Source organism: Myotis myotis, unplaced genomic scaffold, assembly GCF_014108235.1.
Source record: "Myotis myotis isolate mMyoMyo1 unplaced genomic scaffold, mMyoMyo1.p scaffold_m19_p_10, whole genome shotgun sequence".
Classification (NCBI taxonomy): Eukaryota; Metazoa; Chordata; class Mammalia; order Chiroptera; family Vespertilionidae; genus Myotis; species Myotis myotis.
In genome coordinates this window covers 36,994,977-37,007,323 of record NW_023416314.1, presented here as the reverse complement: position 1 = coordinate 37,007,323, position 12,347 = coordinate 36,994,977, and the positions used below count along the sequence as shown (strand labels likewise).

Sequence of the window (12,347 nt, the reverse complement as noted above, 5' to 3'; positions counted from 1 at the left end):
AACATTACTACAAAAATGAAATTTTAAAAAGAAGTGCAAAATGCAAATCATTATTTGTTAGTATTTGATTCAGCAGACAAAATTAACTCAACCCTGTATTTCATCTTGTCATACTATATCCATGGACCACCCTTTCCATGGCATTGGTGTAGGCTGCCTTCTCCAACCCATTTTCTGCTGTATCTCTGAGGTTTTTTCTGAGACACTTTTTTGTTTTACCTTAGAATTGACAATTTTCTTTAGTAGATGTTCAGGTTGACAATTCTTAGTTTCATTTGTCTGAAGGTATCTTTATTTTACTTGGGTTTTTTTGTTTGTTTGTTTGTTTTGTTAATCCTCACCTTTGAATATATTTTTTCTTGATCTTTTAGAGAGAGAGGGAAAGACAGAGAGAAATGTTGATGTGAGAGAACCATATCGTTTGGTTGCCTCCTGCACAACATTGGTTCCCCACCAGGGCCCAGGCCGAGAAGGAGACTGCAGTCAAGGTATGTTCCCTTGACTGGAATTGAACCTGTGACCCTTTGGTCCATAGGTCGACGCTCAATCCACTGAGCCAAACCAGCCAGGGCTACTTGGGTTCTTATAAGAAATTTTTGTTGAGTAGAAAATTTTCTTTTAGCACCTTGTAAATATCATTCCACCATCTTTCTGAGAAGTTATCTCTTTAATGTTTATTAATGGCCAAGTGAATATATCTTTATTTAAAGTAGTATTGGTTAACTTAATTATCTTCTCGTGCTTTTCTTCTATAGGGAATACAGTGAGTAACCTGATTATGATTATACCTCCAATTTTTGGTGCAATTCAGAGTGTTAGAGATGGACTGGAAAAGCGGTACATTGCTGCTTATTTAGCACTTACAGGTATGTATAACACTTTATCTAATAATATACAGTGTTCAGGCTGTTTTTCTCATTCATTCCTAATATTGGTTCTCAATTTTGTGTTATTAAATTGTTGTTATGAATTAAAACTCCATAAATCTTGCTAGTGAATTGAATGCATTTTTTTTTAAATCATAAAATATTTCAAGCATACAGAAGAATACGGAAAATATAACAAATATATCCATGTCTCTTATTATGGAGCTTTGTCAGATCTTAGCACTTTGCAATATTTGTTTCAGATCTTACTTTTTCTTTTTAAAAGAAATAAACTACAAACTATAGATAAAATTGAAGCTTTCTTTGTTTTCCTACCTGATTTTATTCCCCTCATTCTCCCAGCTCACCTATCAGAGTTAACCACTATACTAATTTGATTATCATTTTTCCATGCTTTTGTATTTATACTACACTTATGTGTATTGTTAAAAGTATATACTAGTATAGTACTAGGGGTCGAGTGCACAAAATCGTGCACATTGAAAGGAACTGTGGTCTGTGAGGCTGCGGTGGGCACAGAGGCGGGTCTTGGCCCATGTCCGTGCCCCCGCCCGGCCCCTCCTACCGCAGCCCCCAGTCTCCTGTCTGCCGGCAGCCCTGCTCCCGCCGCTCCCACATGCTGATGGCACTGGCCCTGCTCGTACCCTCTGATGGCACTGGCCCTGCTCGCACCCACTGATGGCATGGAGCGATTGGGGCTGGTGCCAGCTGTAGATGCGAGCAGGGCTGGTGCCGTCAGTGGTGCAAGCGGCGGCTGCTGCCCTGATTGCCCCTCAGGAGCAGGGGGAGGTGGAGAAGCCCTCAGGGAAGATCGGGGCCGGCAGCTGCCACTTGCACCCACTGATGGCACCGAGCAAGGGGACCGGTGTTGGGCGCTGGCAGTGGGTGTGAGTGGGGCTGGTGCGAGCACCAAGTGCACGCACCGGGTGGGACCACGGCACAAGGGAGCAAAGAATTTTCAGTAGCAACCAGAAGCTCGCCCTGATGACAGCGACCAGCACCCCACCTTGGTCTGGCAACCCCCTCTCACCTGCTCCACCATCCTGCCATGGCCAACGCCCGCCACGTTCCATGCACACCCCCTGGTGGTCAGCGCATGTCATAATGACTGTATGTTCAGTTGTTCTGCTGTTTGGTCTGTATATTAGGATTTTATATATATAGATGGTTTGCATATTTTTAGACTTAATGTAAAGGACACTGTATTGTATGTATCTAACCATCTGCAACACTCATATTCCTCTGCTTTCTGTGAGGCAGGGACTGTGTCTTAGTTGTATCCCTATTATTTAGCAATTTAGTGGTCCTCAATAAATGTTGCATAGATGCATGAATGAACTTTACTAGAACTCAAGATGGGAAAATCACTGTCATGTTATTGCGTTATCATCATAAAGACAAAAATAGCAAAGAACGTGGATTCTATTCTAGTTTGTTTCTTTTATATAACTTTCTAAGCTAAAAACAATTTTGTTTTAGCACAAGATAGATATTATTTATATATGAGCATAAATACTTCTAATTACCACAAAACTGTAAGCTATAGCATATCATGCCATATTCTACCATAACTAGATTAGTTAGAGAGATTTTGATTTCTGAATCTGTTTGTCTATCATGATGTTTTAAGAAAGTTACTTGATTTTTCTTCAAAAGGAAGACTTATCCACAAACTTAGCACTTTGCATTATTTCCTGGGGTGTGTTAAGAATGTTTATAAAATACAATAATTATAATCAGTAATAACAATAGGAATAAAAAGATCTGAGGGATTTCCAGGTTGCTTTAGAATAATGGTGGCCTCTTATGTTAGAATTTGTCCACTCATTTCCCCAGAAAACTAAACAGGTTAAGAAATAGTGTAAATTTTAAAAAAATAATGTAAATAAAGCCATATTCAACCCACATTTCCAGCCTTAGGAGAAAAAGAATACTGTGAACTTCAACTTGTTTTTTAATACTAAATAAACACCACATTCCAACAGAACTATATCTGATGTTTTAGACTTGGGGAGGTTTGAAAAACTATATGGAAAAGAGGGAGAGAAGTTGGGAGCCTAAATCTGTCAAAAACACCAATAGAAAGAGAAAGCTTCACAATACTAGTAAATACAAAATTTCTGAAAGCAATTTTGTATTTACCAAAATACCATAGATCACAGTACTGGCTAATGGTAAAGGACTCGAAAGTATGTGAATCCTATGGTGGCAGTTTAGGAAAGGTATCATGGTGCTTTATCTATTTACAAGCAAATCTATGATGAAAAAAAGAAACAAACCAAGCAAACGACCATGGACCTATTTCCTCAAGAAGCACCTCAGGCAGGTCCTTTAGTAGGTATTCCAGAAGGCATTCTTATCACAGGACATGACAGCTCCATGCACTTTATTGCCCCGAAGACCTTCCCGTGGGACAAGATGTGGAGGTGGAGGTCGAAGACAGAGGTATTGATGACACTGATACTGCGTAGGTCTAGACCAGTGGTTCTCAATCTTCCTAGTGCCGTGACCCTTTAATATAGTTCCTCATGTTGTGGTGACCCCCAACCATAAAATTATTTTCATTGCTACTTCATAACTTTAATTTTGCTACTGTTATGAATAGTAATGTAAATATCTGATATGCAGGATGTATTTAGGCGACCCCTGTGAAAGGGTCATTTGACCCCCAAAGGGGTCGCGACCCACAGGTTGAGAACCGCTGGTCTAGGCTAATGTGTATATTTGTGTATTAGTTTTGAACAAAAAGTTTAAAAAGTAAAAATAAGTTTTTTAAATAGAAAAAGCTTATAGAATAAAGATGTAAAGAAAGAAAATATTTGTACAGCTGTGCTTTAAGCTAAATGTTACTACAAAAGAGTTGAAATTTTAAAACTATTAAAAAGTTTATAAAGTAAAAAAGGTGTAGGAAGCCCAGGTTAATTTATATTGAAGAAATAAAAATATACTGTATTTTATTGTATCTTTTCTAGTTTATTGTATCCTTTGTTTAGTTACACAGATACTTACCATTGTGTTAAAATTGGCTACAGTATTCAGTACAGTAGCTGCTGTGTAAGTTTGTAGCCTAGGAGCAGTAAGCTGTACCATCTAGCCTAGGTGTGTAGTAGGCTGTACCACCTAGGTTTGTGTAAAGGCATTCTGTGGTATTCGTGCAAAGACAAAATTGCCTAATGACACATTTCTCAGAACATATCCCCATCATTAAGTGGCACATGACTGAAATCATTGTGATTTAAGCCAGTAATTTAAAACCACATTATATAAAGTAGAAGCAACATTTTCCATGAGATTTAATTTTTCTCTTTACTTTCAAAATCACAAATTGTGATTTATCTTATTCCTTTAAAATAGAAATATGTTCACTTACTCTTTACAAGTGAAGAAACATAGTGTGTGAAAACAAAAATGACAAAGTTCTTGTCCCCAGAGAGCTTATGTTACATTGAAGACAAATGAACTTCAAATAAACAATAAAACATATTGGTAGTTATATAAATGTATGTGTTGTGCAATTAAATGAGTAGATATTGGCAATAAGAAAAATAAAATGAGTTATAAAATAGTAAAAAAAAACCACGTAGAGCAAGAAAAAGTCTGTTAAAGATTTTTATTGTTCGGCTATTGTGGCTTAGTGGTTGAGCATCAATCCATGCACCATGAGGTCACCAGTTCGATTCCCAGTCATTCCCAGTCAGGGCACACGTCCAAGTTGTGGGCTCAATCCCCAGTGAGGGGCATACAGGAGGCAGCCAATCAATGTTGATGTTTCTCTCTCATCAGTGTTTTCTATCTCTCCCTCTCCCTTTCTCATTAAAATCCATTAAAACTTTTTAAAGATCTTTATTATCTCTTTCTAAGTCCAATGCTGAAATAGAAAGTTACTGAAGTAGAAATATCAGAGACAGAAAGTCATTCCCCCAAAGTCATTTGCTTGGACATGCCTTAAGTTTAGTGTGATCATATCTATAGTCTGTCACTGCCAGACTAAAAGTCACCTGAAATGATCTTAAGAACATTATGCCTCTTGTCAAGGGGAAAATGAGTATACTTCAAATAAGGTAACCTACTTTCAGAATCTAATGATTCCATTCTTCATGTATATGAATTTTTTCATAGCTTGAGTTAGGGACTAGAAAATAAAATTTGTTGAAACCTGTTGTATACCAGGTGCATGCTAGGTAATCCTCAAGCAACCTTTCATGGTAAACATTGTTATCCGTATTTTACAGCTGAGGTAACTGAGTCTCAGAGAGATTTAAGCAGCTTGCTCAAGTTGATAAGTAATAAGTGATAGATTATTTAAGGTCTCATTCTAAAACCTTTGTACACTCTCCACAGTGTGGTTAGTCAAGTGGGTCAAAATAAATGTGTATCAGAACATATCTTTGTTTTATTGTAACCTTGAAAACTTTGACTGATAGCATGCCAAAATATTTGAATCAATAGGTTCCAGCTCAGTGAAATTCTATTATATGCTTGAGAGACTCTCATAACTGCAATCAAGTGCTATGAATATGAATATTTAATTAGAAGATGCAGATGGGACATTGACCTCTCTGTTCCAATTCCATTATTATTTTGACTGCCTCAGTTTTCACTTCAGCCATGGCCACCTGCTCCTGTTACTTGTTTTTTGGGAAGTGCTGGACAATTCCTACAAATGTGAATTTTATTTTAACTTTGGTGCCTCCATATTTTTAAGGGAAACATCATGGTGAAATGTTAGCTAACAGTCACCCTTATATTAATGAAACGTTTTATTCTCCATGTGACTGAATCAATCAGTTTGCATGCAAGAGGAAGAAGAGAAAAATACTTAGATTCTTTTTTTTAAGTATCTCCAGAATTTCTAATTTGTGTAATTTAAGGATCAATGAATGTTGTTTTGCTTTCACATATTTTACATTTGTTCCTTTGGCTCAAATAACTCAACTTCCCCATTTCTGAATTTTTTAAATTTGTGCCAATTTGGATAACATTTCAGAAAATATGCACCTGTGGATAAATTGTAGCCTGTCAGTGGTGAAAATTGGTTTTTACCAATATTCTCCAGCCAGGCATGCCTCTTTCAATTCAACCGTTTTTTAAATGAAATAACCTATTTGGAAATCTGTATTTCTTGGCAGGTTAGTCCTAATCTGGATTCTCTGCCTTATCAGCCTCATCTTCAACAGCTCTCCCACATGTACATTACATGTTAGCTATGTCAAACTATTTGCCATTTTTAGTGTCATACATATGTTTACATCTCTGCCTTTAGCCTCTTTTGTCTAGTAAGTTCACCATGTCTGTCATTCAGGACTCAGTTTAAGTGTTATTTCCTCTAGTAAGCCTTTAAACCTTCAACTCCCTGATAGAATGAGATGACCCTTTTCTGTATTCCCAGTCAATACATATACAGGCAGTCCTTGGGTTATGCCGGACTCAACGTACGTCGTTTTGTGGTTACGTCGTCATCTCCCATTTACAGTATTTATTAAAAAGAGAGTTCTGTCATTTTGATGTATGTACATATGTGCTTTATGTTTTTCAGTATTTATTTAACACAAGTAAAGGTCAGGAATTGTTATCTTTCTTTTAAATTTTTTTTACTGTTTCACTTCATTACTGCTGTGTATGTGCTCCATGTGAGTGACGTAGGTGCTTATGTAAGTGGATTCTGACTTACAGCAAAAATCGCATTACGTCGTGCCATAGGAACGGATCTCTGATGTAACCCGAGGACCTACTGTATCTCTATTGCTGCACATATTCTAATTATTTGTTTACTTTCTGACTTTCCCCTAATGTTCTTTAGCAGTTAAGGGGGAAAATGGCAGAATATGAGGTTGAGGAGATTTAGGAAGGGGCAAGATCATACAGGGCCTTACTATGGGCCCTGTATGTATACAATTTATAAATAAATTATATGTATACAATTTATAAATTTATATACATTTATGGAGTTGTTAAAATATTTTTTTGCTATCAAAGTTGGGAGACTACGCCTATAGACATTACTCTCCTTGTAACCAGAGTGATATAATTTAAAATGCAAAATTCATTATGTATCCTTCAGTATCCATGGGGGTTTGGTTCCAGGACCCCCTCAGATACCAAAATCTGAGGATACTTAAGCCTCTAATATAAAATGGTATTAATATTTGCATGTAACCTACGCACATCCTCCTGTATACTTTCCCCCCCCCAATTACAGTTTACCTTTAACATTTTGTATTGATTTCAGGTGTACAGCACAGTGGTCAATCACATACCTCACAAAATGTTCCCCCCTATACCTTCAGCACCCATCACAGAGTGATGGCAACCCTATTGACGATACTCCCCATACTGTACCCCACATCTCTGTGACTATTTTGTAACTACCAATTTGTATTTCTTAATTCCTTCACCTCTTTCACCCAGTGCCCCAAACCCTCTGCCCTCTGGCATCTACCAGTCCACTCTCTGTGTCTCTGAGTTCATTTCAATTTTGTTTGTTTGCTTATTTTGTTCTTTAGATACCATATATAAGTGAAATCATATGGTATTTGTCTTTGGCTGACTTATTTCATTGAACATAATGCCCTATAGGTCCATCCATGCTGTCACAAATGGTAAAATTTTCATTTTTTATGGCCAAGTAATATTCCGTTTTATATACTGTATGTACCACAGCTTTTTTATCCACTCATCTATTGATGGATACTTAGGTTGATTCCATATCTTGGCTATCTATCTATATTATAAAAACCCAGTGGCCCTAACACCGTAATGACCAAAGACCTGTGCATGTGGGCGGGGCTGCGTGCATGGTTGGGCGGGGCTGCAAGCACAGCGAGGCCATGCGGGTGGGCAGGGCCACGCGATTTCGCGTGCTGGACTTCTAGTTGTAAATAATGCTGCAATGGCCCTAACCGGTTTGGCTCAATGGATAGAGCGTCGGCCTGCGGACTGAAGGGTCCCAGGTTCGATTCCGGTCAAGGGCATGTACCTTGGTTGCGGTTACATCCTCAGTAGGGAGGTGTGCAGGAGGCAGCTGATTGATGTTTCTCTCTCATCAATGTTTCTAACTCTCTATCCCTCTCCCCTCCTCTCTGTAAAAAATCAATAAAATATATTTTTAAAAAATAATAATGCTGCAATGAACATAGGGGTAATTCTTTTGAATTAGTGTTTCATGTTTCTTTGGATGAATACCAAGAAGTGGAATCGCTGGTTCATAAGGCAGTTTCATTTTTAATTTTTTGAGGAACCTTCATACTGTTTTTTCCATATAGCTGAACCAATTTGTATTACCACCAACAGTGCATGAGGGTTCCTTTTCTCTACATCCTCACCAACACCTGTCATTTGTGGATTGATTGATAATAGCCATTCTGATAGGTGTAAGATGGTGTCTCATTGTGGTTTTAATTTGTGTTTCTCTGACAATTAGTGACTTTGAGCATCTTTTCATATGTTTATTGGCCATCTGCATGACTCTTTGGGGAAGTGTCTATTCAGGTCCTCTGTCCATTTTTTAATTGGATTTCTTTTTTGGTATTGAGTAGTATGAGTTCTTTATAAATTTTGGATATTAACCTCTTACCAGATGTATCATTGGTGAATATCTTCTTCCTTTCAATAAGTTGTCTTTTCATTTTGTTGATGGTTGCCTTTGCCGTGCAAAATCTTTTTTTTAATCTTCACCTGAGGATATGTTTTTTACTGATTCTAGAGAGAGAGAAAAGGAGAGGGAGAAATAGCATCGATATGAGAGAAAAATATCAATCAGTTGTCTTCCATACCCGCCCCAATGGGAGATTGAACCCACAGCCTGAGTATGTGCCTTGACCAGGAATTGAACCAGTGACCCATCGGTGCTCAGGAAGACACTCTAACCAACTGAGCTACACCAGCCAGGACTGTGCAAAAACTTTTTAGTTTGATGTAGTCCCATTTGTTTATTTTTTCTTTTATTTCCCTTACCCAAGGAGTTATAGCTGAAATATATTGCTAAAAATAATGTTAGATATTTTACTGCCTATGTTTTCTTCTAGGAGTTTTATGGTTTTGAGTATTACATTTAAGTCTTTAACCCATTTTGAAGTTTATTTTTGCATATGGCGTAAGAAGGTGATCTAGTTTCGTTTTCTTGCATGTATCTGTCCAATTTTCTGAGCACCAATTATTGAATAGAGTGTCTTTACTCTAGTCTTCCCTTATACTTACTTTTTTTTTCTTCTTTTTTTTTTAATTAAATCTTTATTGTTGAGATTATTACATTTGTTCCTCTTTTTTCCCCTCATAACTTCCCTCCTCCCAGTTCCCGCCCCTCCCTCCGCCCTCACTCCCCACCCACTGTCCTCATCCATAGGTGCACGATTTTTGTCCAGTCTTTTCCCGCATCTCCCACACCCCTTTCCCCCCCCAAGAATAGTCAGTCCATTCCCTTTCTATGTCCCTGATTCTATTATAATCACCAGTTTATTCTGTTCATCAGATTAGTTATTCACTTGATTTTTAGAATCACTGGTTGATAGATGTGTATTTGTTGTTCATAATTTGTATCTTTACCTTTTTCTTCTTCTTCCTCTTCTTAAAGGATATCTTTCAGCATTTCATATAATCCTGGTTTGGTGGTGATGAACTCCTTTAGCTTTTCCTTATCTGTGAAGCTCTTTATCTGACCTTCAATTCTGAATGATAGCTTTGCTGGATAAAGTAATCTTGGTTGTAGGTTCTTGGTATTCATCACTTTGAATATTTCTTGCCACTCCCTTCTGGCCTGCAAAGTTTCTGTTGAGAAATCAGCTGACAGTCGTATGGGTATTCCCTTGTAGGTAACTGAGTTTCTTTCTCTTGCTGCTTTTAAGATTCTCTCTTTGTCTTTTGCTCTTGGCATTTTAATTATGATGTGTCTTGGTGTGGTCCTCTTTGGATTCCTTTTGTTTGGGGTTCTCCGCGCTTCTTGGACCTGTAAGTCCATTTCTTTCACCAGGTGGGGGAAGTTTTCTGTCATTATTTCTTCAAATAGGTTTTCAATATCTTGCTCTCTCTCATCTTCTGGCACCCCTATAATTCTGATGTTGGTACGCTTGAAGCTGTCCCAGAGGCTCCTTACACTATCCTCGCATTTTTGGATTCTTTTTTCATTCCGCCCCTCCGGTTGGGTGTTTTTTGCTTCCTCGCATTTCAAATCATTGACTTGATTCTTGCGCTCCTCTGGTCTGCTGTCGGGAGTCTGTACAATATTCGTTATTTCAGTCCGTGTATGCTTAATTTCTGGTTGGTTCCCCATCATAACATCGAGGGTCTCATTAGTTTTCTTGTAGATCTCATTAAGTTTATCGGCGGCTTCTAAACAGTTCTTGAGCGTCCTTAAAAGTGTGGTTCTGAACTCTATATCTTCCATTGACAATTTTGTCCTGTTTCTTTGTCTCCACATTTTGTTATGCTTTCTTGGTGCACCCCCTAGTGGTCTTTGTGCACAGTCTTGTAGTTAAGCCTTGATTGTTGTAACTAATACCAGGGAGGGTTTGACCTCCAGGCCAAGTGGCTGTGAGAATCAGCTGTGTCTGCAGTGAGAGAACTTCTGTCCTCTAGGGAGGTGCTAATCTAGCCTTTGCCTGAGGCTATCCGGCAAATGCCTCTGTGCAGGGCTTGGGCGGGGCGGGTTGCACAGGATCAACAGGGTGGGTCGGAGAGAGCAGATATGGCGGCTCTCAGTCCCGCCCCCAGGGGCTCTGCCTCTCTGAGTCCCAGCAACCGCTGCAAACCTCAGAGAGAAAGCTGCACTCTCTCTGACTGAAGCCAGACAGTCCCGCTTCTCCCGTTTGAGTCTGGGTCCCTAAAGACTCGCCCGTATCTGGAGCTCAGAGTCTGCGACTCCCTCCAGATTGAAAACACCAACCGCGCCCTCCGCGCCAGCCCGCTCCGCGCACTCCGCACCTCAGAATTTGACTTCAGCACTGCGCCTCCTCTGAGTGTCCGTATGCGTTTCTCTTTCCTCCTAGTTGTAGGACTTCCACTCAGCCAGCGTTCCTGTGGTTCTGGGTGATGTCCGTTCCATCTTTTAGTTTCACTTTTGAAGTAGTTGTTCAAGGCAGCAAACTCCGGCGTTAACCTATGCCGCCATCTTGGTTCTCCCCCTTATACTTACTTTTTAAAAAAATGTTTTTATTAATTTTTAGAGAGGAAGGGAGAGGGAGAGAGAGAGAGAAACATCGATTGGCTGCCTCCTGCACACACCCTACTGGGAATCAAGCCTGCAACTGGGGAATGTGCCCTGATGGGGAATCAAACTGGAGACCTCTTGGTTCATGGGTCGATGCTCAACCACTGAGCCACACTAGCCAGGCTCCTCCTGTATACTTTAAATCATCTCTAAATTATAGACAGACCTCAAAGATACTGTGGGTTTGGTTCCAGACCACCGCAATAAAGCAAGTATCATAATAAAGCAAGTCACATGAATTTTTTGGTTTCTCAGTACATTATATAAAAGTTATGTTTATACTGCACTGTATGTATTAAGTGTGCAATAGCATTATGTCTAAGAAAAAACAATGTACATTAATTTAAAAATACTTAATTGCTAAAATAAATGCTAACCATCATCTGAACCTTCAGTGAGTTGTAATCTTTGCTGGTAGAAGGTGTTAACCTTCAATTTGTAAAAAGAAAAAGCAGTGTCTGTGGAGGGCAATAAAATGAAATACAAGAAAGTGAGGTCTATCTGTACCTGAATATTCACAACAGCATTATTCATAATAACAAAATGTGGGAAAGTCCTAAATGTCTGTCTTAAGCAGCTCAGGCTATCATAACAAAATACCATAGACGAGGTGGCTTGAATAACAGACATTTATTTCTCACAGTTCTGGAGGCTGGAAAGTCCAAGATTAAGGTGCTGGTCTGTTCAGAAGGTGTTGCAGATGAACACCTTCTCCTTGTATCTCCACATGGCCTACATATTTTTTTAACATGGCCTATTTTCGTTGCATCCAGTTGGAGAGAGAGCAAGGTCCTGTCTCTTCCTCTTATAAAGATATTAATTCTATCATGGGGACCCACCCTCATGACCTCATCTAAACCTACTTACCTCCCAAAGGATTCATCCCCAAACACTATCATGTTGGGGGTTAGGGCTTCAACAAATGAATTTGGGGTTACACAAGCATGCAATTTATAACAATGTCAATAAACTGATGAATGGATAAATACAATGTATTATGTCTATACAATGGACTACTATCTATATATATATATGAAAGCCTAAGTGACCGAATGACCAAACCACTGGTCAACTGGTCGCTATGACATGCACTGACCACCAGGGGGCAGATGCTCAATGAAGGAGCTGCCCCCTGGTGATCAGTGCGCTCCCACAGCGGGAGCACCGCTCAGCTGATCAACGGGCGCCAGATGCAGGGCTCACGGCTTATGAGCACCGCTATGGCAGCGCAAGCCTCTCCCAATTGGGACTGACTGGGT

At 39.2% G+C, this 12,347-nt stretch overlaps 1 protein-coding gene across 5 annotated transcripts in view; it reads left to right on the top strand.

Moving 5' to 3' along the window:
• ACER3 (alkaline ceramidase 3) overlaps positions 1 to 12,347 on the top strand; it is a 99,383-nt gene that overhangs the window by 45,271 nt on the left and 41,765 nt on the right. For 4 of the 5 annotated variants that reach the window (XM_036324894.1, XM_036324895.1, XM_036324896.1 and 1 more), the window contains one exon: positions 756 to 866. In XM_036324894.1, coding sequence (XP_036180787.1) covers positions 756 to 866 — 111 coding nt within the window. Of the gene's footprint in view, positions 1 to 755; positions 867 to 3,252; positions 3,333 to 12,347 lie in introns of those variants that run through there. The other variant, XM_036324897.1, reaches the window with a different exon arrangement.